The sequence below is a fragment of the Besnoitia besnoiti genome, chromosome IV (genome assembly GCF_002563875.1).
Source record: "Besnoitia besnoiti strain Bb-Ger1 chromosome IV, whole genome shotgun sequence".
Lineage (NCBI taxonomy): Eukaryota > Apicomplexa > Conoidasida > Eucoccidiorida > Sarcocystidae > Besnoitia > Besnoitia besnoiti.
Genome location: NC_042359.1, coordinates 1,244,952 through 1,265,113, shown reverse-complemented (window position 1 = coordinate 1,265,113; position 20,162 = coordinate 1,244,952). Strand labels below are relative to the sequence as shown.

The following is a 20,162-nucleotide window of genomic DNA, read 5'->3' as shown; positions in this document are numbered from 1 at the left end:
CCGGCCTCGTCAGGGCGTGCCGACGAGTTCCGCATCAAAAAACTCGGAACACATATGGATATATATATGTATCCATGTATGGATATATTTATATATATATACCTGTACACTTCTATATCTGGAGGTGTGTACACATAGGTATGCATATGTGTGTAAAGATATACAGCTGAAGACCTCGGTCCTGCTGAAGCTTTATGCTGCACATCTATAAAAATATATAGACCTACATACACACGTACTGTCCAATTAGCATGCGCAAGAGTGTGTTCGTATATATTTCGTGCAGGGACGTAGTTCTTTGTGCCTAGGAAGTTTCAGGGGCAGTCCCTGTGAGACTTCATCGGCGCTGTCGCCTTCGTGAACTGTGGTGTCGGCCTTCACGCACCAACCTCCGAGGCCATGTGCCTTGCTCACTCTTCTTCTTTCGCCGGCACGAATCTGCCGCATGTGCCGATTAGGACGCGCCTGTGGTTTGATTCTTGAGCAAAACTCTTCACAGACAGGGGCCTTCTGTGCGAAGGAACCCTTACACAGCGTCTCGCGGTTCGATGCCGCAAGAAGACAACCGAGAAAGATGCACTCCCGTCTCGCCGCGAACTCTGTAGACTCCGCTTGGGCTCAGACTCCTCGCGCGCCGGCAGCAAAAACAATTCCGACTGCTCCACAAGAAACAAAGAAACTTTCACAAATCAAACAAGTTCATGTAAATGAACAATTTGAAGCGAGACGTCGCGTTGCAACTGGAAACATCCCTCGAAAAACGCTCAGAACAGACACACTCAGTGTTCCCTCCCTCGTCTGCCCGCGCACGCAACCCTGGAATTCGTTTGCCGCGTCGCGCTGAAAAGCGGCGAAAGACTTTTTCAACCTCGGCTATGAGAACGAACCTCTCTCGTTCTCGGTTGTAGACGGCCTGCGATCCCCTGGGCATGCGGCACTGTCTGGTTTCGTACATGTGATCTGTATCTTCTCCCTACGCAGTGTACCCCTACGTGGACGCATGCACACGCGTATTTCCAGCGCGCCGCAGCGCGGAATCGCACGCCCTAACCTCCGACGTATTGTCATTTCTTCACAAACAGATCCTAGCTCCCCACGCAGCTCGACACACTGCTGCATTTCCGAGTCTCGGTGGATTGTTTGTCGGCGTCCTCAATCCTAGAGACACGACGGCGGCGGCCATACGCCTTCCGTAATCTCCCTGAGAGAAGGGTCGTTGACTGAGACCACAGCCTGCAACTTCCGCGCAAAGTTAAAGAGCGCCTGAGGAAAAAAGGATAAAAAGTCGCTCGGCTTCTTATCCTAAAACGGCGCGCAGAAGTACAACTGTGCAGGCATACCCAGACACGTTTGCACATGTGGCACGCACGTACATATGTATATATATATATATATGTGTCGATCTGTCCAAATATATATGTCGACCTGTACAGCTATATGCCTATATATGTATATGTGTGTAGGTGGACCGGAGGAATGTGCCGCATGCACACCCACATGCGAATCAATAGATATTTTGCTGTTGAGCTCAGAACCGCCACTGCCACAGTCATTCCCAAAAGTCTCGGCGCAGACGCCTCCCCAGGCAAGCACCCCCTCTCGCTCTTTTACCGCGCAAGGAGACACGCTCCCCAAACGGAGGCTCCACGCGCAAACCTACAGAGATAGAGAGAGTGAAGTCCCCTTCGACCGAGCAGCTGCATTGTGTGCGCTGCAGCAGAACAGACTCACGTTGAACGTCGGTTCCTGCCGCAGCGTGACGGAGTTGCCGATGACGATGAGGCCTCTGCGAGCGCGCGAGAAAGCGACGTTCAGCCTCCGCCAGTCAGCGAGAAAACCGACTACGCCCTGAAGACACGACGCCCCAAGCAACGAGCCACGAGGTCACTCGCCGACGCGTGGCGAGCTTCGCATCCCTCTAACGCATTTGAAACAGGCATCTTGCGCATGTCTGCAGAAGACGTGGTTTGGACGAGGGGGCGCTGAGTGCCCTCAGGTCCAGCTAGAGACGGGCGCACGCGAGTTCTAAAATTTCGAAAAGGGGGCAAAACACAGATTGTATCTGAGCCTGCGTGGGCGGCGCATCACGTCGTGCACGTATACACCCCGCGACGAAGAGGAGGAGACACAAAGCGAAAAAAAGATGCAGAGAGACAGGGCTTGCCGTCCAGCTAGTGCGACCGAGAGAAGGGCGCAGGACCCAACACAGCGAGGGCGAAGGGCGATAGAGAGACCGGTCGCGACGCAGGGGAAGCGACAGACAGATGGGGAGAAAGGTTACGGAATACACAGAGAGAAATGCCGAGGACGCCAGACGCCGTGAGACACGATGCGCCCGATCCACGCGTTGAGAGCTTCTTGATCCTGCTCGCGCCGCCCTCAGGTCGAGCTGTCTCTGGCGCGGCAGAGACGCAGTCGTACCTCGCGGTTGCAGCGCACGCAGGTGAAGATGATGTAGTCCTTCTCGCCGCCCTGGAAGGAATCGACTGTCGAGAGCAGAATCTTGTCCTCTGGCGCTGGTCCGCGCACCAGTCGATGACCCTCGAGCGATTTCTGTCGCACCACGAAAGAAAAAGTCGAAAGGACTGCATGCGTGGCCCCTGGGAACGCGTAGACTGGCGAGTTTAGGGTTTAGGGTTTAGAGCCACCGAGAAGACGGCTGAGTCTCCCTCTCCACGCCTGACAAGCGTGAGCAGACGCGTTTCTGCGCTGTCGCTATATCCAGTCGTGGCACACAGCTTCGGGGTTTAGGGTTAATGTACCCTAAACATATCCATTCACATGCATACAATACAGCAGAGTCGCGAGATCTGTACGATTTGGTAATACTCTGGGCTAGCTGGAGGCACGTTGTCGCGTGTCGAAGGCCCGTCGCGCTTGCAGAAGCTGCTTCAAAAAATAACTTTCTCCCTGTCCTTCTTCCGTGGCGTACCTCTTGCCGGCTGACGCGCCTATGAGCCTGCAAGCCAGCATCCACGCTTGGGCACTTACATGCAAAAACATGCATGTATATATATATACACGCGCATTCATGATTTCACAGAGAAACCACGAGAACCCGCATGCTTGGATGTGCGTACAACTGAGAGTGCGCGGCTGTGTTTTTCGAGTATTGCTCGTTATCCCTCCTCTCCGCAAACGATTCATCAACGACTATAGCCTCTTCCCTCGGCTCGCGCGGCTGCCATCGAATGCAGTTTCCTGAATTGTGTTCGACCACGTTCTCCCTGCACCCTGCGCGTGAATCCGCTGGGTTTCCGTCCTAGCGCGTCACGGTCTTATCTGAGTTGGGTCGTCCCTTTTTCTAATAGAGCCAAACGTTTCATTCGAGTCTTTCCCGCTTCTCGGCGCCAGTTTTGCACCGCTAGACTCTGTAGATGCACAGATGAGCTTTCGCTTCGATTCGTTCACAATTTTTTCGAAGCAGTATAGATCCCTTTAGTTACCTTCTTCCCGAGCATGCGCTCGAGCAAGGCAAGCTGCCCCAGGTACGGGCTGATGATGCCAATGGATCCTGGGCGCACGCCGTCGCGGAGAAGCAGCAACGCACAGCGGACGGTGAGCAAGGCTTCCCTGGGAAAAAAAATCGGAACAAAAAAAAACCTCGACAGTCACCGACCGCTGGAAACGAAGAGCGCGAGGCCGAGCGGAAAACAGATATGCCAATGGCTTTTCGGCGAACAATAAACACATAAATATACATATATGAATATATATATGTATATCTGTAGAGTCTGGTCTGTATGGGCGCAATATATACATATATATATGTATAGGCCTGAATTCGTGCATTCGGAGTTGTCGGTGTGTTTAATCACTGTTAAACGCAACGAAGGGAAATCAGTCCCTGCCGACCGCCGCAGCTTATGTGAGCGAGCACACACTTATGTGGAGGGGTAGTCCTCTCGGCGTCATCTACCCAGACCACACGTGCACATACATGGGGCATCGCCGCGCGGATGGCGCCGTTGCTGCGATTTGCCGCAGCCTCGGAGACGACAGCGACAGCAGAGACGCGTGCGAGTCGGGTTTGCACTGAAAGGGCGACCCGCACGTGCCGGAGTCCAGCCCCGCAGTGCGCGGAGCCTCACTGCAGCGCTTACGCGGCATTGTAGTAGGAAAGCCAGACGCTGCCTTCGTTGCGCAGCGAGGGGGGGGAGCAGGAAGCGGACTCTTCCTGGCGGGTCGCTGCGGGAGCGTTCGGCACGTTTCTCTGCTCCCGCCACGCGGAGCCTCTCTGGTCTGCTTTGAGCAGCTGCAGCACGTCGCACTCGTCGCGCGCGATAATGTCGCGGAGATCCCACTGGCGCTCGCAGCTCAGCTGCTCCAGGAGCGACGCGAAGGAGAAGCCGCCCGTGCCCGCGGCAAGCACTCGGTCAGGCGCAGTGTCAAGCACCAGCAGAGGTGCCTCGGCGTGCGACGCGGCCTCCCCCGCGTCCGCAGCCGAGCCGGCGGAGGGGGAGGAAGGGGCGGCGGCGACGCCTGACTGGGCGAGGCGCCTTGGCCATGGAATCGACGGCGCGAGCTCTGTGGCGCGCGCGAGGACCGACGAGTGACTCTTCAGCAGGCCGCCGTAGAAGAGCGAAGAAATCAACTCGCACATGCTGTCCGGCATCCGGAACTGGACGTCCAGCAGAAAAAAGTGCGGGAGGGTACCTGCAGGGAGACCGGAACGCCCCAGACGTCGCCGCGTCAGCCTATCGCTCTGCGGTTGTTTCTGTCGAGGCAGGGCCTCCCCGCTCTGGTGGTTGCGCTCGCCACAAGAAGCGAAACCGATGCGGCGGCAGACAAGACGGCGGCGGCCCCCGACGCAGCGGGAAAGGAAGCACGGAGTCCGGCGCAGACTCAGCGAGCGTGCGGCGCTCGACGAGCCGCGAAAGCACCTCGACGTGAAGCTGCACACGCTGGGCTGAAGGCGCGGCGCCCGCCAGAGCGAGCCCAGAGGGCGAAGCGAGGGGAACTGCTTGCCGCAACTGAGAAAGCCAAGCACTCACTCTGCGTGAGGAAACTCTCGAACGCCGACCGAACTGCGACGGGACCCGCGACGACGCTCTGACCGGATATCTGCGCAGGGTCGCCCACGAGCACGAGCTTGGTGCACTTTGTGTGCGCAAGCGCTATTAAACTGCGAAATTCTGTAAAACATGACCGTTACAACAGTAGGGGGACAGGAGTGAGGCGCGCCGAGGGCTGCGAGAGCGAAGCGAGAATAATCAGAAAACAAGCTAAAGGTCCGCGCTGCCCTCACTTAGAGACGAGCGACGAAGTCCTCGCGACTCCGCCGCCCTTCTCGACGCATACGAGGCGACAGACAGCACTCGAGACAGTCACGCGCGAATCGCGCGCACATATATACCGCGATAGAGGTGCGGCGTGTGCTTATCTCTCTTATATGCTGACAGAAACACTTCTCACGCCACCACGCCCAAAGTTCTGCGACAGGTGCACAAACAAATCAGACTCTGCATACACATAGGCCGCGTACGTAGATACATATATACATATATGTATATATAGAGAGATATTTGCATCACTGTGCGTAGAGAGCTATGGCGGAAGAACTGGCGATACACATGTTCGCGCTAGAGCCGAATAATGGAGGGTCTGAAGCGGAGAAAAGCTTGACGCACCGGTGATTTGGGAGGCTTCATCGATGAGAATGCGGCGCGGAGATATCGAACGGAGGTTCCTACCCTGCAGGTCAATCCACGCACACAAGGCAGGAACCCAGGCGTTTCACACGTGCCCGTCTTCGGCATAGGAGCACACGGTTTGCACTTACTTGACTCCTTAGTTCAAGTTAAATGTCCCGTTATACTATATAGATCACACGGCTTCTGGTACTTTAAGCTCATGCTAACGGCGAGAAGGGAAGCGTGTTTCAAAGCACGCAAATCGGCAGGCACTTAGTCACCCACTACCGCGGCAGAATCGTGCTACAGCACAGATAGATAGCTAGATAGACATAGGCAGACAGGTGTAGACAGATAGAGATACAGCTATAGATACGGATATAGATATAGATGCAGACATATAGATACAGATACGGATATATAGATACAGGTATAATTATATAATAGACATAGATATTTTTGTATATATACAAATATAGATATACAGATACAGACATATACATATATAGACTCGTGAAAGTTCACGAGTCGCCAGTGGCGCACATGCATATCCTTGCGCAAAGCTCTTCACGCGCCGCCGAAAAAATCCCGACCCGCGCACAGGGCGCGTCTCTCGCCCGGAAGCGGCCAGACGGCTACAAGAAAAATCGAGGCGTATGTGTTTTCTCTTTTCTCCGCCTTGCCGCGAAACGAACCTGGTAAACTGTGTCGGTGAAGACCGGCACGCGCTGGCGATACGCCGGCCGATCGCACTGCAGCACACCAAGCAGCGGAGGCAGAGAGAAGGCGTAAAGACAGCGAGAAGCTCGCCGCGAAATCGACGCAAAAAGATCAACAGGACGGGGCGAACAATGCCGCCAGCCACGCGCAGGCAAAGAAGCGAATGGACGCGCCAGCAATCGGAAAAAGAATTCCCACCCGTAAGCCGGAGTTGACGGATGAACTTTGGGATGATGGACGGAACAAAAACGTAAAACATACGTCGGAGGATGCGTACGCAGATGCACGCAACGTATATACATGTAAACATGTGCAGAGCCGGAGGCGCACAGGCGTAAAGATGGACATATAGATGGAAGAAAGTGCAGGGATAGAGGCATACATGCACACAAGGATCGCGCGTAGATAAAAACACATTTGGCGAGTGCGGCGAAAGCAGCCTCGGAGACAGCTCCTGTCATGCCGCGCGCGAAGCGACGCCGGCGAGGCAAAACAAACGCGCGGTTGTACTGCGACACGCGCCGTGGCGTACGTGGTTTTCTTGCCGAGGAGTCTCCGGCGGAAAGATTGGAAACATATCATGAGACGCCGGCGCGTAGGCTCCCTTCTTCTCCAGCGTCCCGACTGCGTTCGACCGTATGCCTGAGAGGCCAACCGGCAGTCACACAAACGCTGGAGTTATCCGCGCCCTCAAAAAGGAAAGAAGCCGACGCTAAAACGTGAGTTTCTTCTAGTCCTGTCCAAATGACGGCCTGGAACAAGCGTCCTTTAGAGCAAGAAAAGACACGAGAGATCGGTCACCGCTAAAGACCGATCAGCTGCCTCGGCAGCGCAGAGGCCTTTTGTGTCTCATCGGAGTGTTGAGAGCTGCAGCTGGCTCAATGGAGGCGGAAGGCGTCGCTAGGTCACGAAAATATCTATCCACTCGAATGCGTAGACGCTCCCGTAGATCAAGCATACGTATCTATACGCATTCTCACATAGATCGCGGAATATATATATATATATATATATATTGTCACAATTTCATGTGCATGTAGACATATATGTATGCGCGTCATTAAATTGTGAAGGTGTCATTTTCCGGACATCTGCTGAGGAAGATGCTTCAGTCGACATGGGGGGCATCGACTGTCGGCGATCTTATCTTGAAAGGCGCACCGAGTCTGCTCAACTTTGTTCGCAGCGCGTCGACTGCTGCGTGGGTTCCGGCGCCTGCAAAAATCGGCGAAGCTGCTTCGCCGTCGAGGCCTGTCGCCCACAGACTCAGGATGCATGCGGCGACCAGCGTCTTGCCCGTCCCTGGAGGCCCTGGAAAGACGGAAAATCTCGAAAATCGCGGAAAATGACAAAAACATACAAGAAAGAAGTCTCAGTCCCGAACCTACGTTCCGCGTGCAGCATATCGTGCTCACGGTACTTTTGCTTCTGCATGGAGCCGAGGGCGTTGAGAACAGCCTCGTCGGCGCGTACTTGCTTCAGCGCTGCTGCCCACACTTTTGAGAATACGGTAAATGGTTCGAGGCATCCTAAGTTACCAGACCGCTTACAGATCCGACACATGTTTTGGATAGAATCCAGCGGCATGTGCGCGAATACAGAAAGACATTGCAGGTCCTAGAGCACTGAAGAGGACTCCTGGTATGAGATACAGACCCCCAAGTTCTTTATGACTGCAATACCCCATACCGCCCTGAAACCTCAAAGCCACACAAATCCCGCAAGTAGAAAAAACGTATTTTCTCGAGTATGGGCGCCTGGACAGCATCTCCGGTAGGGTCGCCCTGCGCGGTCGAGGCCGCGGAACCCTCCAGCAGCCATCCACGTGCTGGAACCAGGATCTTCAGGCGCCTACACCTGTCGCATCCAAAAGTCAGTCCGCGGCAGCAGTGCGCACGCCTCCTCGTGAGAAAGCGGAGCCCGTAGAGAGAAGAGCTCGAGACGAACCCACCTCCCGCGTCCGCATAGCCGGAGCCCTGCAGGCCCCGCCCCGCGAGGAAAACCAAAAACGAGGCAAAGAGAAAACGAGGCAATTGAGACACCGTGGAGGTCGCACTTGCCTTGAACCAGAATGATCGGCGAGGAAGACTTCAGCACCGAGCGGACCACGCTTCGCTGACTCTCGGTGAGGAACGGGAAAATCGATGAAGGCAGGTCACCTTGCAGCGGAGGCGACGCGCGTCCGCGAGACGTGGAGGCGCTCCGCCCCCCCTCTGCAGACGCTCCTGAAACAGGCTCGCCTGCGTCTCCTCCTGGCTCTTCTGCGGCGCCTGTGTGAGCGCCCGGGGCCCCCTTCGCCGCCCCGCTGGCGGCCTCAGGGAGGGTCAGGACGGGAGAGGCGTGCGGCGGAGCGCCGCCCAGGGCTGCAGGCTCGAGGGAGGCCAAGGACGAGAGGAAGGGCTGACAGCCGAGACGCAGCGCGTAGTTGCCTGGCTGCGACGCGTCCAGCAAGCTCTGAACTCTGCGTCGCGCTGAGCTGCGCTCCGCGCCGCCTGTCTTGTCCCCCGCGTCTTTGCGGGCGTCTGCTCGCAGCCGCCTCTGCTCCTCTCTCGCCTCCTCGAGGGCCTGCGGGAGCCCCGTGAGGACGCGCATCGACTCCTCCGTGAGCGAGGGCACGACGCCAGCGAGCGGAACGACCCAGCAGCGCGGCGCCTCCAACAGCGGGAGGAAACTCGCTTCCTCCGCGTCCCCGCTCTCGCCGGTGCGCGCCTCGCCTCTCCTCTCGGCCTCGAGCAGCTCTAGGCTCGCGCTAGAAGCGTCGCAGCTTCGCTCGGCGTTGCAGTTCCGTTCTGCGTCGCGGGCTGCGGCTCGAGGGAAGGCCTGCCGTTTGAATAAGCCGACTTTCCCATGTGGTACACGTGGGTCTGAGAGCGAGATGAGGAGCTCGGCGGAGGCAAAGAGAGGCGAGAGCGAGACCGCGGTTGTCGTAGCCGATCCGCTCGCATGCGACCGGAGTCTGCGACCGAGCCAAATGCGATCTAGGAGAAGCGCCGGCGGCCCCGCGCTCCCTCCCTCGAATCCGTCAAGCGTGGCGCGGTGCACGTCCTGATAACACCAGGAAAAAGAAGAAAATCAGACAAGGGCATGGGCATTCCACTCGGATGACAGCCCTCAGTCCCTGGCATCAAGTCGCGGATGCTTTCCATGGCTTGTGACAGTCAGTGCGTGTCGAAAACGTGGCTCCTCGCTCGCGGCACTCCCGGCTGCGCCTCTCTGGTTTCTGTTCTTTGCGAGGAAGACGATTCCCCCCTCTCTGCCGCACATGTGCGCTCTTAACTACGCAAACTCGAGTTTTGGTCTGCCGCAGAAATCGCGCACTCCCGGGTGCCCATCCTCACCTTCCGCCACCCGACGAAGCTCTTCCACAGCCGCTCGCCGTCTTGTCGCTGCTTCCTTCCTCTCTCCCTTTTCGCTTCTCCTTCACTCAGTCCCCTCGTCTCTCCTGCCTCGCCTTCTCCCGCCGGCCTCTCCGACCCCACAGTCTCCACGGGCCCCGCAGTCTCCGTCCCCGAAGGTGTCTCCTCGACCTGGAGCCCTCGGCGGCGGTCGCGCGCGTCTCCGTGTGCCCCAGGGCGCCCCGTCTCCCGCCCGCCGAGCGAAGCCGCGCGCGAAGCGGTGGAAGTTGCGCCACACCGGGGGCAGCTCAGCGGCGAGTGCGGGTTGACTAAACGCGTCGCCTCGACGGCGAAGGCATGTGAGCATCCGCGGCATATCAGAGAGTGCAGCGCCTCGCCCTGCTCCGCGGCTTCCGTGCTCTGCGTCTCCTCAGCGCGCTGGGCGAGGGCGGGGAACGGCAGAGGACCCAACGATGGCGGTGCAGCGCCTCCGCCATGAGCCAGCGGAGAGGTAAAAGGAGACAGGCCCAACGCCCGCAGCTGCGAGTAGTCAAAGCGGTCGCCGTGGAGGTCTCGCGCGCGCTTTCTGAGGTCTTCCGTCGCCTGAAAACGCAACGGAAAGGCGCGGGGTGCGATTCTACGCTCTCACAAACGAGCTGCGACAAAGCCAAGTGTGATCGCCTGAAACACTCGATACCAGCAGGCAGAAAGGCAGAGCGAGCCGCCTCCGCCGCGGCGGAGCTTCACACCCCGCCTACGGGGGCATTCACATATGCGCGTCCGTGCGAGAGACGAAAGAAAAAGCACTAGAAAGCAAAAAGTCTCCACACAATTCTACGGCTCAGCGGCGCAGACGCGTCCTCAGAGATCGCTGTGCTGCTCGGCACGTGAAGAATCTCGCCTTCAAGCCCACGCCAGTCATCCATCCCTCTGGAGCGCGCGCTTCAGCAAAGTCCACCACCCCCAGATCCTGGGATGCAGCGCCGGAAGATCCTCAGCTCGAACGCGGACCAGCAGCAGTCAAGCCCCGAGGGACAGACGCGCGGTCCCCAGTCTGCTGCGTGATCACGCAGGCTAGGGGCGTGTGGCTCGTGGAGGACGACAGATGAGTGACTGCGAGTAGTTTTGTTTGAATGTGTGCGTGCTCGGCTTCGAGGTGAGAGGCTCCAAAGCAACCGCATGCGGCCTTTCTCAGAGGGCGGCCTCACCGTATCTACGAGGAAGAGCAGAAAGTAGCTCTCGCGCGAAGCTGTCCACGGGTTGTACGAGTAGTGCACCAGCTTGCCCTCGCGCTTCAAGAGGTCGAAATCCTCCAAGTCGCCCTCCGCACCGTCCAGCCATCGCGCGTGGAGAAGACTCTGAAGCCCGCACGCAAAACGTGCACGCAATAGTCGCGAAAACGCGACTTTTCGGGCACACTGGGCAAGCGAGAAGGCAACAGGCAGGGTAGACACTCATGCGGGGCCGTATGAAGCACCCGACGAAGCAAAAGGAACGCCGAAGCGAAAATCGGAGGCGACACGCGGCGAGTTTCGTAGAGACACACTGGCATACACCTGCAAGGGCGAGGAGAAAGGAAGAGATGCTTTCGTGAACAACTACAGAAGCGCTGCCACGCACGCAGAACGGCGTGTGCGCGCACTGATTGATGAATAGTTTATTCAAATGTAGTAGGCGAAACGGAAGGGCTTGTGCTAACGTGGCTACAAGGAGAAAGGTGCACGAGGCACGCATGAAATGCCACTGAGTCACTGGAAAGATGTGTCGATCTGCCATCGAAACGCGCCTTCGATTTTCCGGTTCTCGTTGGTGCCTCACCGAGCTCAGCCGGACGCTCAAGTCGTGAGCCTCTGCGAGGAGACCGCGTTTGACAAAGGCGAGAAGATTCGCTTCCTCCGTTTCTTCCTCTTTCCTCTCCTCATCGCGTTCTGTCGCGTCGCTTCGTGAGGCGTCCTCTCCCCGCTCGCCTGCGAGATCCAACAGATACCCGCAGCCGACCCCAGCTGTAGTTATCTAACTACTGGTTGGATGTCTGATTTAGTTTCGAATCTACTTACTATCGCCACTGCTCTTCTCTCTTATGTACTACCTAGGAGACAGATGAGTTTCCGGGGCGTCCTGCGCAGGCTGCTTCTTCTAGAGCCGCACTGAGCGTCGTCAACATGTCAAGGAAAAATCGAAAGCGATGTATTCGCACAAGACAAAACAAAGGAGGTAAAGCTGAATAGCCAGCTCGCGCGTCGCGAGGCGCGGGTGGATCGAGGTACGAAACCGTACCCTCGCGGCGCAGGCTGCGAGGCCCGCAGACTGCGAAAGTGTTCGCGAGGTGACTCAGCGCCTCAGTCGACGCATGCAGATGTTGACTCGCCGTGAGGCTCAGCGCGCGAAATGTCGTCGCCGGGATGCGCAGTATCGCGGACTTTGACACGGCAGAGGACGACGCACGCGACGCAGGGGACTGAGGCGAGACCTGGAGGAGCATGTTTCGCTTCTGAGCGGCCGAAGTGAGGACGGCGGGGGGCGGAAACGCCTGAAGGAGCTCGCTGCGTTGGACGGGATCCGCGGTGGCGAGAATGCGTCGCCAGAGTGCCTCAGCCTTCCTCTGCCGGAGGTCAGACGCAGCGGCGTCCTCTCTGTTCTCTTTCTTCATCTTTGCCGCTCCCGCACTCGGAGAGGCGCCTGCGGCCTCTTCCCCCGATGCGGCGCCAGGAGACTTCTTTTTGGTCGCTTTGCGATTCTTCGCGCTCGCCGGCGCATCTCCTTCGATCTGCTGCCGCCCCTTCTGGCCTCTGCTCGCGGCCTCGTCGCGCCCGCCCCCTGCGTGCCGCCGTGGGTGCGTCTTAACTACGCCCCTCGCCTCTTCTGCACAAGACTTCGTCGCCGCCTCCCTCTGGTTCGCGCGGGCGTCGTCGCGGACTTCTTTCTTCCTCCTGCCAGTCGCCTCAGCGCTGGACAGCCGGCGACCAGGTTCGCTCTCTGCAGCCCCGCCGGCGGCGCTCGGCCTGCAATGGGAGCGTTCTCCACTCCCAGTGGCGGTCTCAGAGACCGTCGCGGCGCCTCGCGCCTGCTGCCACTCACCCGCGCCGGCGTCGCCACACTCGCACCCGTTTTCTTCTCTCCGCGAGTCGGCTGCGCTCCGGCCCTCTTGCCCTCCCCGGCGACCTCCGCGAAGCGGCGGCACGCCCTGCAGAAACGCCAGCGCAGCCTGCGAGGGAACGGCGAAGAACGAAGAGACGCACGGAAATGACGACGACGCGGGGGCTGTAGACGGGGAGCAGCGCGCGACCACGGGAGACTCAGACAACGACGCAGCGGGGGGGAGAGGCGCAGCGGGCGAGGAGGAGAAAGGCCGCGAAGAGGCAGCAGAGGAACGAGACGAGGGAGCGGTTCGCCAGGCAAGGCGGCAAGCAGAAGCCGACAGAGAGCGGGAAAAATCTCTATCGACATCCGGCTGTGAATCGCGTGCGTCCCTCTGTGGAGGGAGAGAAGTTGCGGGCCGAGGCGAAAGCCACGACCGACACAGAGGCGCGACGCGAGACGAAGAAAGCCCACAGAGAGAAGAGGAAATACTCGGGCCCCATGAGACAGAAGAACGAAGAGACGCGAGCCGAAGCGAAGACTGTGCCGCAAACCTAAGGAGCGCCGCTCGACTCGAGCAGCGCGCAACTCCAGCTGACGGGTGAGACAAAGAAGAGAACGGAAAAGGATGTGGGGGACTGAGGGCGGAGGAAGACGAGGAAGGCGGTGTAGCCCCGGCGTAGCTCACGCATCGGGGCGAGGCAGACAGAGAAGAAGAAGAAAAGGGCGAGAGCGCAGCGAAGCGCGGAACTGCCGCGGCCTCAGGAAACGAAGAAGAAGAGGGAAACTGGCAGTCGAACGGCCTCAGCGCAGACGGGCAGGGAGAGTTGAACAGGGTCTGAAGGTCCCCAGCAGCCGGCCGAGGAGCATGCGGCGAACGAGCCGACGCGCAGGAGGGCGAAAGTAGAGCTGAAGAAGTCGACGGATAGCAGCGATGCGAGACGGAAGAATGCGACAGAGGGAGGGAGGAAAATAGACAGAAAGGCGAGTGAGGGCAGGGAGGCGCACACCGTCGTTCTCTGCGTCTGCGAGAGCGAGCTGTGGCAGAGAGAGTAGAAGGAAACGAAGGGAGAAGGGCGAAACGGCTTCTGTCGCGGGCGCCGCCACGCGCACGAGAAAGGCCAGTTGAAACCTTGAAGGAAGATGGCGGAAAGCAGTTTGAGAGATGCGCAAAGAGCAGCAACAGCCGCCTCCAGTCTCCGCGGGAGAGGAGAGACACAGGCGCGCACCGCCCAGACTCAGCCATCGTGCCGAAATTGAAAAAAAGAATGAGCTGCACACGTCTGAGGAACTAGCTCCTCACGATTCTTCGCTCGCGCGTTGCCGTCTTTCCCAACATTTTCCTGCAAGTCCTTGAACACACGAAACGGCGAGCCTGAGGACGCGAGCGCGGCTGAGAGAAAGCTGGGGAGACCTCTAACGGGCAGTCCTCCCTCTCTCACGCAGAGCTTCTCTGATTGAAAGAGCTCCCTGCTTTCCATACTTCATCCTTTTCTCTTCTTTTCTTCTCTGCGCTTCTCTATTCATTCAGATGCCTCGTGCGGCGCTCCGCGCCGTTTGCTGCGGCGGCGTCGCCTCGGCGCTCGCGGCGCCGGCACGTCTCTCCTCCCTTTGCAGGCTTGAAAAACAACGCTACAACTGTCGAATAAAGGGCTGGGGAGAGAAGAATGCGTGTGGCAGCAGGGAAAGAAGCAGCGCGCGGGAGAAAACCAGAAGACAAGACAGCCGTACGGAGGGACTTGGATGCATGGGAGTACCCTAAGCTTGCGTCTGCGACTCCGCTGCAAACACGAGCCAGACAAGGCGAAAGAAAGGGAGAGAACAAGCACGCGACGGACTGAGCAGAAGAAGGAGAAACTCCTTAGAGGAAAACGAGAGGAGAGCGAGACGCGAAGGCTGCGAAGCGAATCGAGCTGCGGGTTTAGGCTCCTTACACACCTCAGCGCAGCGAGGCCGTGCTAGAAGCCGCGCAAAGAGAGCCTGTCTGTCTGTCTGTCTTAAGCGCCTCAACCGACCTGCAGTCTTCGCCTCGATTAACAGATGTCTAGCTGCTAGAGAAACAGGAGAAAGGAAGTGAAAAATGCAAAAAATCCCGCGTTTCCCGCGCCCGAGAAGGCCTCGATACACCAAAGGGCGGCACGATGCTCACTGCGAGGAGAAAAGACGCCCTGTCGGCTGCGCAGAAGTCTAGTTTTCCCCAAATCGCTTGTGTTACAGGAAACCTCTCTGCGGTCTCCGCCCTGGAATCGCATGGTCAAGCACAGAGAGGAAAAAGAAAGGAAAAACAAGGACGAAAACGCGAGTCGTGAACACAGAGAAACGACTCAGACAAGCAGCCTGAGGAGACGAGACGGCGGACGCAGGCGACTTCAACTACCCAAGTGTCTTCCCGCGATATGTTCCGCATCTTTTCTTCAACAGGCGATGCCTTGCCTTCTCGACTCACGCGCGCCTGTCCCGCGAGCTTCTCTCCCGCTACTACAACGAGAGGCAAATCGATTGCTTTTCGTCTCTCTCGTCACCTCTCTTAGCCTGCGCAGATGCCTCCTGAGTTGTACCAAAGTGCCTAACGCGCTCCCGACGAATGCACTCGCTTCTCGACTCTAGCTGGGGTGTGTCTGCCTCTCTTTCCCTCGTCTCTCAATGCCAACGGAACTACCTCTGGATCGGGTTTTGAAAGCGATTCTACCGCCCCCAGGTAGTCTGTGATTTCGTAGCTTGCGCGCCCGGTGCATCTGCGTAGTGAAGCAAACTAACGCGAGAATACAACGAGTAGAATACGCGTGTGGCATGCATCTCAAAAGGCATCAGCGGCCGTGGCCTCGGCGTCGACCCCCCTCTAAGCAACGCAGAAAGTACGTGAAGTGAATTCTGTCGCACACGCGGGGCTGGCGTTGCTCAATACTCATCTCTCTGCCCGCGCCTCCTCTGTGAGGAGGTGCGCCGGATTTGTCTATGCTTCCTTGCATGCGAGAGCCGAGAAATGAGAAGAAAGTCTTGAGCAACCAGAGAAGATCTGAAGACGACTGAGTGCCTAAAAGCCGACGAGACACGCGCCAGGCCAGCGAGAAATACACTCAGCGCGTGCGTGCTTCAGGTGGAGTGTTCGAGAAGTCTGGCGCTGCAAAAGGTGAACTTTCTACGCGTTTTCCAGGGCTCTCTCTAAAGTCCGCTCCATCGCGAGTCACTCCGCAGGAGCGGGTGCACGAGGCTATCGAAAAGCGCGCTGGAGTCGACTCTCGAAAAAAGCCTCTGCCTCCCGCGCCAGGCGCAGGCAACGCTTTGAACGCTTGCTCCATCCGTGTGACCGCGTTCGCTCCTGCAAAACCGACTTCCACCGATACAAACTGCGGCAAAAAAGCCGAGACATCCTCCTCGCAACGTAGGCACTGAGAGCGTAGAACGCATAGCTACGTGATCTGCAGCTCGAGCCGCTCAGCGAGTTCTCTGCTGCTGCAAAACGTGAACAAAAGAGTGAAGACCTCAGCGCTGGTGTCGCGAAGAGGCGCGCACAGACTGTGAATAAAAGAAGCTAGGCAGGCGAAGCCGCGCAGCCAGGAGGGGGGGAAGGAGGAACGAGAGTCACAAGCTTCACAGAGCCGCGTCTTTAAGCGGGAAGCAGAAGGGGCGTGTCTTGGCGCTAGTGAAAACAAAAAAAAGAAGAAAATGGCAAGCCAGCCCCATGAGAGAGAGAAAGAGAGAGCGAGCGCCTTCCGTGCGCCGGCAAGGAGACAGCAGAGCGGCAACGCAAGCCTAATCAGTTCTAGAGAAAGAATTTCCAGAAAAACAGGATCACGAAGAAGAGAATGACGACAAGGAGCGGCGCGTACTGCTGCACCAGTGCGCGGAAGCTCAGCGCCTTAGCCAGGCCCTTAAACTGAAGGCACACACAGCGGAAAAGAAAAAAGCCGGCGTTTTTAGCAGCTGGAAGACCCCGCAGTCAATTGCTGAGCTGCTGCGTGATTTCAGTTGCGTCGAAACACACTCAGCAGACAGCGATGGAGGTCGTGCTCATGCGCACACAGTTCAAAGACAAAGAACGCGTGCCTTCCGCGCCCCCCCCCCCCCAAGGCGCCCTCTGCCCGCTCCCTGCGTCCCTGGAGCGCACGAATTCGCCGCTGGACTTCTGCAACAAGAGACCAAGCGTCTCACCTTCGCCGACGCGTCCTTCAGGTCGCTGGCTTTCCGACCGACGTCTGTAAAGGCGGAGCAGATAAAAGGCGGAACGGCGCGGGACCCACAAAAGGCGAGATAACGGGCGCTGCGGCCGCCAAAAAGCTCACGAAGGGACATGAAACTCAGAGCTCGACTGAGAAGCAATCAGAGGCGAGGCGGGGGCAGAAAAAGGAAAGAGACGCGCACGAGGGGCGGTCCTAACAGAAACATAGCCTCAGGTCTGCGAGGCTGAAACAGTAGAAGGCAGGCTGCATATTTGTCACAGAACGCCGGGAGAGTTGCCAAGATGAAGAGGACGGGAAACGACAGATGCAGATGCACGCGCTGCGCGGCGAAGATCAATGAGGCGAAAGACCAAAAGGCGTAGAAAACTGCTGCTCATATGCGAGTATGATCAGTAGCATCGTTCTTGTAGGAATCGTCTCTGAGACAGGATCGTTTATCTGCTTTACCCTACCTTCGAGGTTTTCGCCACGCTGCAGAATGTCTTCGATGTTTTGTCGCATGATCCCCGTAACCTCAGTGAGGGACTGGTTCAGCTTGTTGAGCGCGCGGCTCGAGTCAGGATCGCGGTAGTCTTGCTTCTTTCGCTGTATGATGCGATCTGCATTCCACACAGACAGGCATCGGCGCACAGAGGCCCGCGGCGCGTTTAAAACGAAGGAGTTCGAAAAAAAACCTAGCGCATCTCACGCCAACAGCGCGCCTCTCACTGCGTGCGACTGTGAAAGGACGTCCGCCTTCTCCCTTTCGTTTGCACTCGTCGGCTTGGAGCAACGAAAGCCGAAAAAAATTAGCCGTCTCTTTTATCCCTTCTCCTGCGTGCCGCGCCCACGCTCTTTGTGCGTTTTTTCTTCACCGTCTGCCTGCGTCTTCTCCCCTCAAGTCGTCTGGCATCCCCGCCTCGTTTGTCTCACCGAACTTCACGAAGTAGTACGGCTTTTCAATTGTCTCGATGATGGAGCGGTAGTCGACGGCATGCGTGCCGAACGAGGTCTGCAGCTCCTCTTGAAACGCCCGCTGAACGTCCTCCAAGAACGAAAACGCGAGTTTCTTCGGATACGACCCGCCGCAAACGGTCATGAACGCCACGCCATCTTCTATCAAGTAACTAAAAGACAGCCAAAGCAAACGCAAGAGGCGCATGCGCTTAGAACATTCTATATACACACCCTACAGATGCACTCATATCCACATATGCATATACACGGATACATGCAAACGCATACACAAACAGATAGAGGGCGATACATACATATATATATATACGTATATGTATATGTAATATGTGCATGAATGTATATATGTGTATGTGGGGGAGTGGACGCATGCTCATCGGTACAGTGCACACTTATAGATATCCACGGTTGTTTCTGTAGACTCGTAGACGTCGTCGCGGCGTGCACCCTGCTTCCTCTCCTCACTGGTATTTGTAGGGGCCTGCGTCGACGGAGCATCGGCTCGGTCCGTTGCCGATGCGCTTCAGCACCTGCTTGGCCTGCTGCTTCAGCGCGTGCAGCTGCGGATTCGCCGACTCGTCCCAGGTCTCTGCGAGGAGAAGACCGTCAGACGCGCGGCTCACGAAGGTGATGTCGCACATGGAGAGAGAGAGGGGAAGGAAGATGGCGGATGCCGGCTTCAGAGAATGACTAGCAGAGATCGAGCCAACGCAGTCAAGCGTCAACGCAGGTTGCCTTCTGGGGAAAGGCAGCACAAAGCGGAAAACAACACTCGCCGCCTGACAGCGAGACGGAGGCTGCCACGCACCAAGCCGGGGGAAACGATGGATGCCGTTAGTAGGGCTCAGCGATACGACGCGAGACACGCATCGCTCTCCAGACTGACTCCACGTTTCGGAGAGAGGGTGCAAAGACACCTTTGGGAAACCCACGCCCTAGGGACAAATATGCAAAAGAGCCGAGACGCTGGAGAGGTGGTTGTCGGACGACGAGGTGAAAGTTCAGAGAGGACGAGTGGCGTCACGAAGAGGAAGCCCCGCGGCAAAGCACCGGTCAAAAGAAAAGGTGGAACTCAAAAGGGCAGCGAGGAAGAAAGAAAGGTACAACGGAAGGAGACGAGGCAGCGGGACAAACGAGACAGTCAAGGTGGCGTGAAAAAAGAACGTGAGTTCGAGAAATGCAATCTTCGGCCTAATCTCGTGCCGGCTGATACGACGAGGACGAGACGCCTCAGCGCGATCTCGCGTGGAAATGAAATCGATGGTGCGGAATTCGCACACGCTTTCAGCTATATTCGGGAATTATGTACCAGAGGCGCCTGCGATACAGGCGACGCCTGCAGGCTTCACGCCAGATCGACTCTCCGGAAGGAAAAAAATTTGGACGGAAAAGACCGCTCCGACGAGTGTGGCTTTCGTTTATGTTGAGCAATTTTGACTCGAGCCAGACAAGAACGAATGTGCTTCGTGCAGTTCCCTGCAGTTTGCGAGGCCACCGTCGCTGGCGATACTAGACGACGCACGCGCGTTTTTGACAGAGCCGCAACCTTTCTTTGAAAGCAAACGACGCAACAACCGCGCACAGAGGTCCCCAGGGGCAACGCAACAGTGAAGCGGATGACAGAAAGAAGGCATTCACAGGACAGCAGGAACAGCAACGACGCGGACACCAGAACGACCGCGAGCGACGTAGGCTTTCGCCTCGCTGAAAGAGTTCCTCTTTCTGCGAAAAAGCCAGTAGGCAAACGGAGAAGTCTCCGGGAACGGTCCTAGCGCCACAGATATAAGGTGCAGAGGCAAGTCTGTTTCGCGAGAGGTTGGCAGCTGGCAATCCCGGGAAGATCTGGAGTGTCAAGCTGGAGCGCCGCATGCGCGCGTGGAAAATCCAAGACAAGACTATGTAGAGCTGATTGAGTTAAATAGTTTCCCTCATTTCCCGAAAGCTCCCGGCTACCGCGGAAAGGAAAAGCGAGGACACTTGAGTAGTTTGACAGGCTTCTCGGCTAGAAACCTCCCGCAGCGTGACAATGATTAAGGCGTGCTGCACTTGAGTCTTCCTTGTAACGCAGAGGCGAGTCCAGTGCTGCTGCCTGCACGAGAAGACATCGGCGAGGCCGCGTACATCTAGAAAAGCCGCGAAGACTCTGTGCGCTCGACAGACTCGACGGAATCGTTCTTCGCTTCACGTTGTATAAAGTTCCAAAGAAAGATGCACACAAATGGCAGCTCAACGAGCAAAAACGCCGAGTATGTCCGTTGGCT

At 57.4% G+C, this 20,162-nt stretch overlaps 2 protein-coding genes across 2 annotated transcripts; both read right to left on the bottom strand.

Annotated features, from left to right (window-relative positions):
- Positions 1–1,158: 1,158 nt before the first annotated feature.
- Positions 1,159–14,012, bottom strand: BESB_053240 (uncharacterized protein; the record flags this gene model as incomplete). Its single annotated transcript, XM_029363759.1, has 17 exons — positions 1,159–1,263; positions 1,732–1,848; positions 2,422–2,553; positions 2,933–2,959; positions 3,447–3,573; positions 4,104–4,656; positions 4,995–5,135; positions 5,631–5,694; positions 6,329–6,385; positions 6,886–6,995; positions 7,515–7,681; positions 8,043–8,210; positions 8,410–9,398; positions 9,692–10,291; positions 10,897–11,046; positions 11,507–11,655; positions 11,966–14,012. The coding sequence occupies 17 exons, from the start codon at positions 14,010–14,012 to the stop codon at positions 1,159–1,161; spliced, it is 5,703 nt and encodes a 1,900-aa protein (XP_029219682.1).
- A 2,517-nt stretch (positions 14,013–16,529) lies between these two features.
- BESB_053230 (synaptobrevin family protein) lies at positions 16,530–18,542 on the bottom strand (the record flags this gene model as incomplete). The annotated part of the gene is made up of 5 exons (XM_029363758.1): positions 16,530–16,643; positions 16,919–16,962; positions 17,400–17,546; positions 17,860–18,053; positions 18,367–18,542. 5 exons carry the CDS (start codon positions 18,540–18,542, stop codon positions 16,530–16,532), a joined length of 675 nt encoding a protein of 224 aa, XP_029219681.1.
- Positions 18,543–20,162: the final 1,620 nt, after the last annotated feature.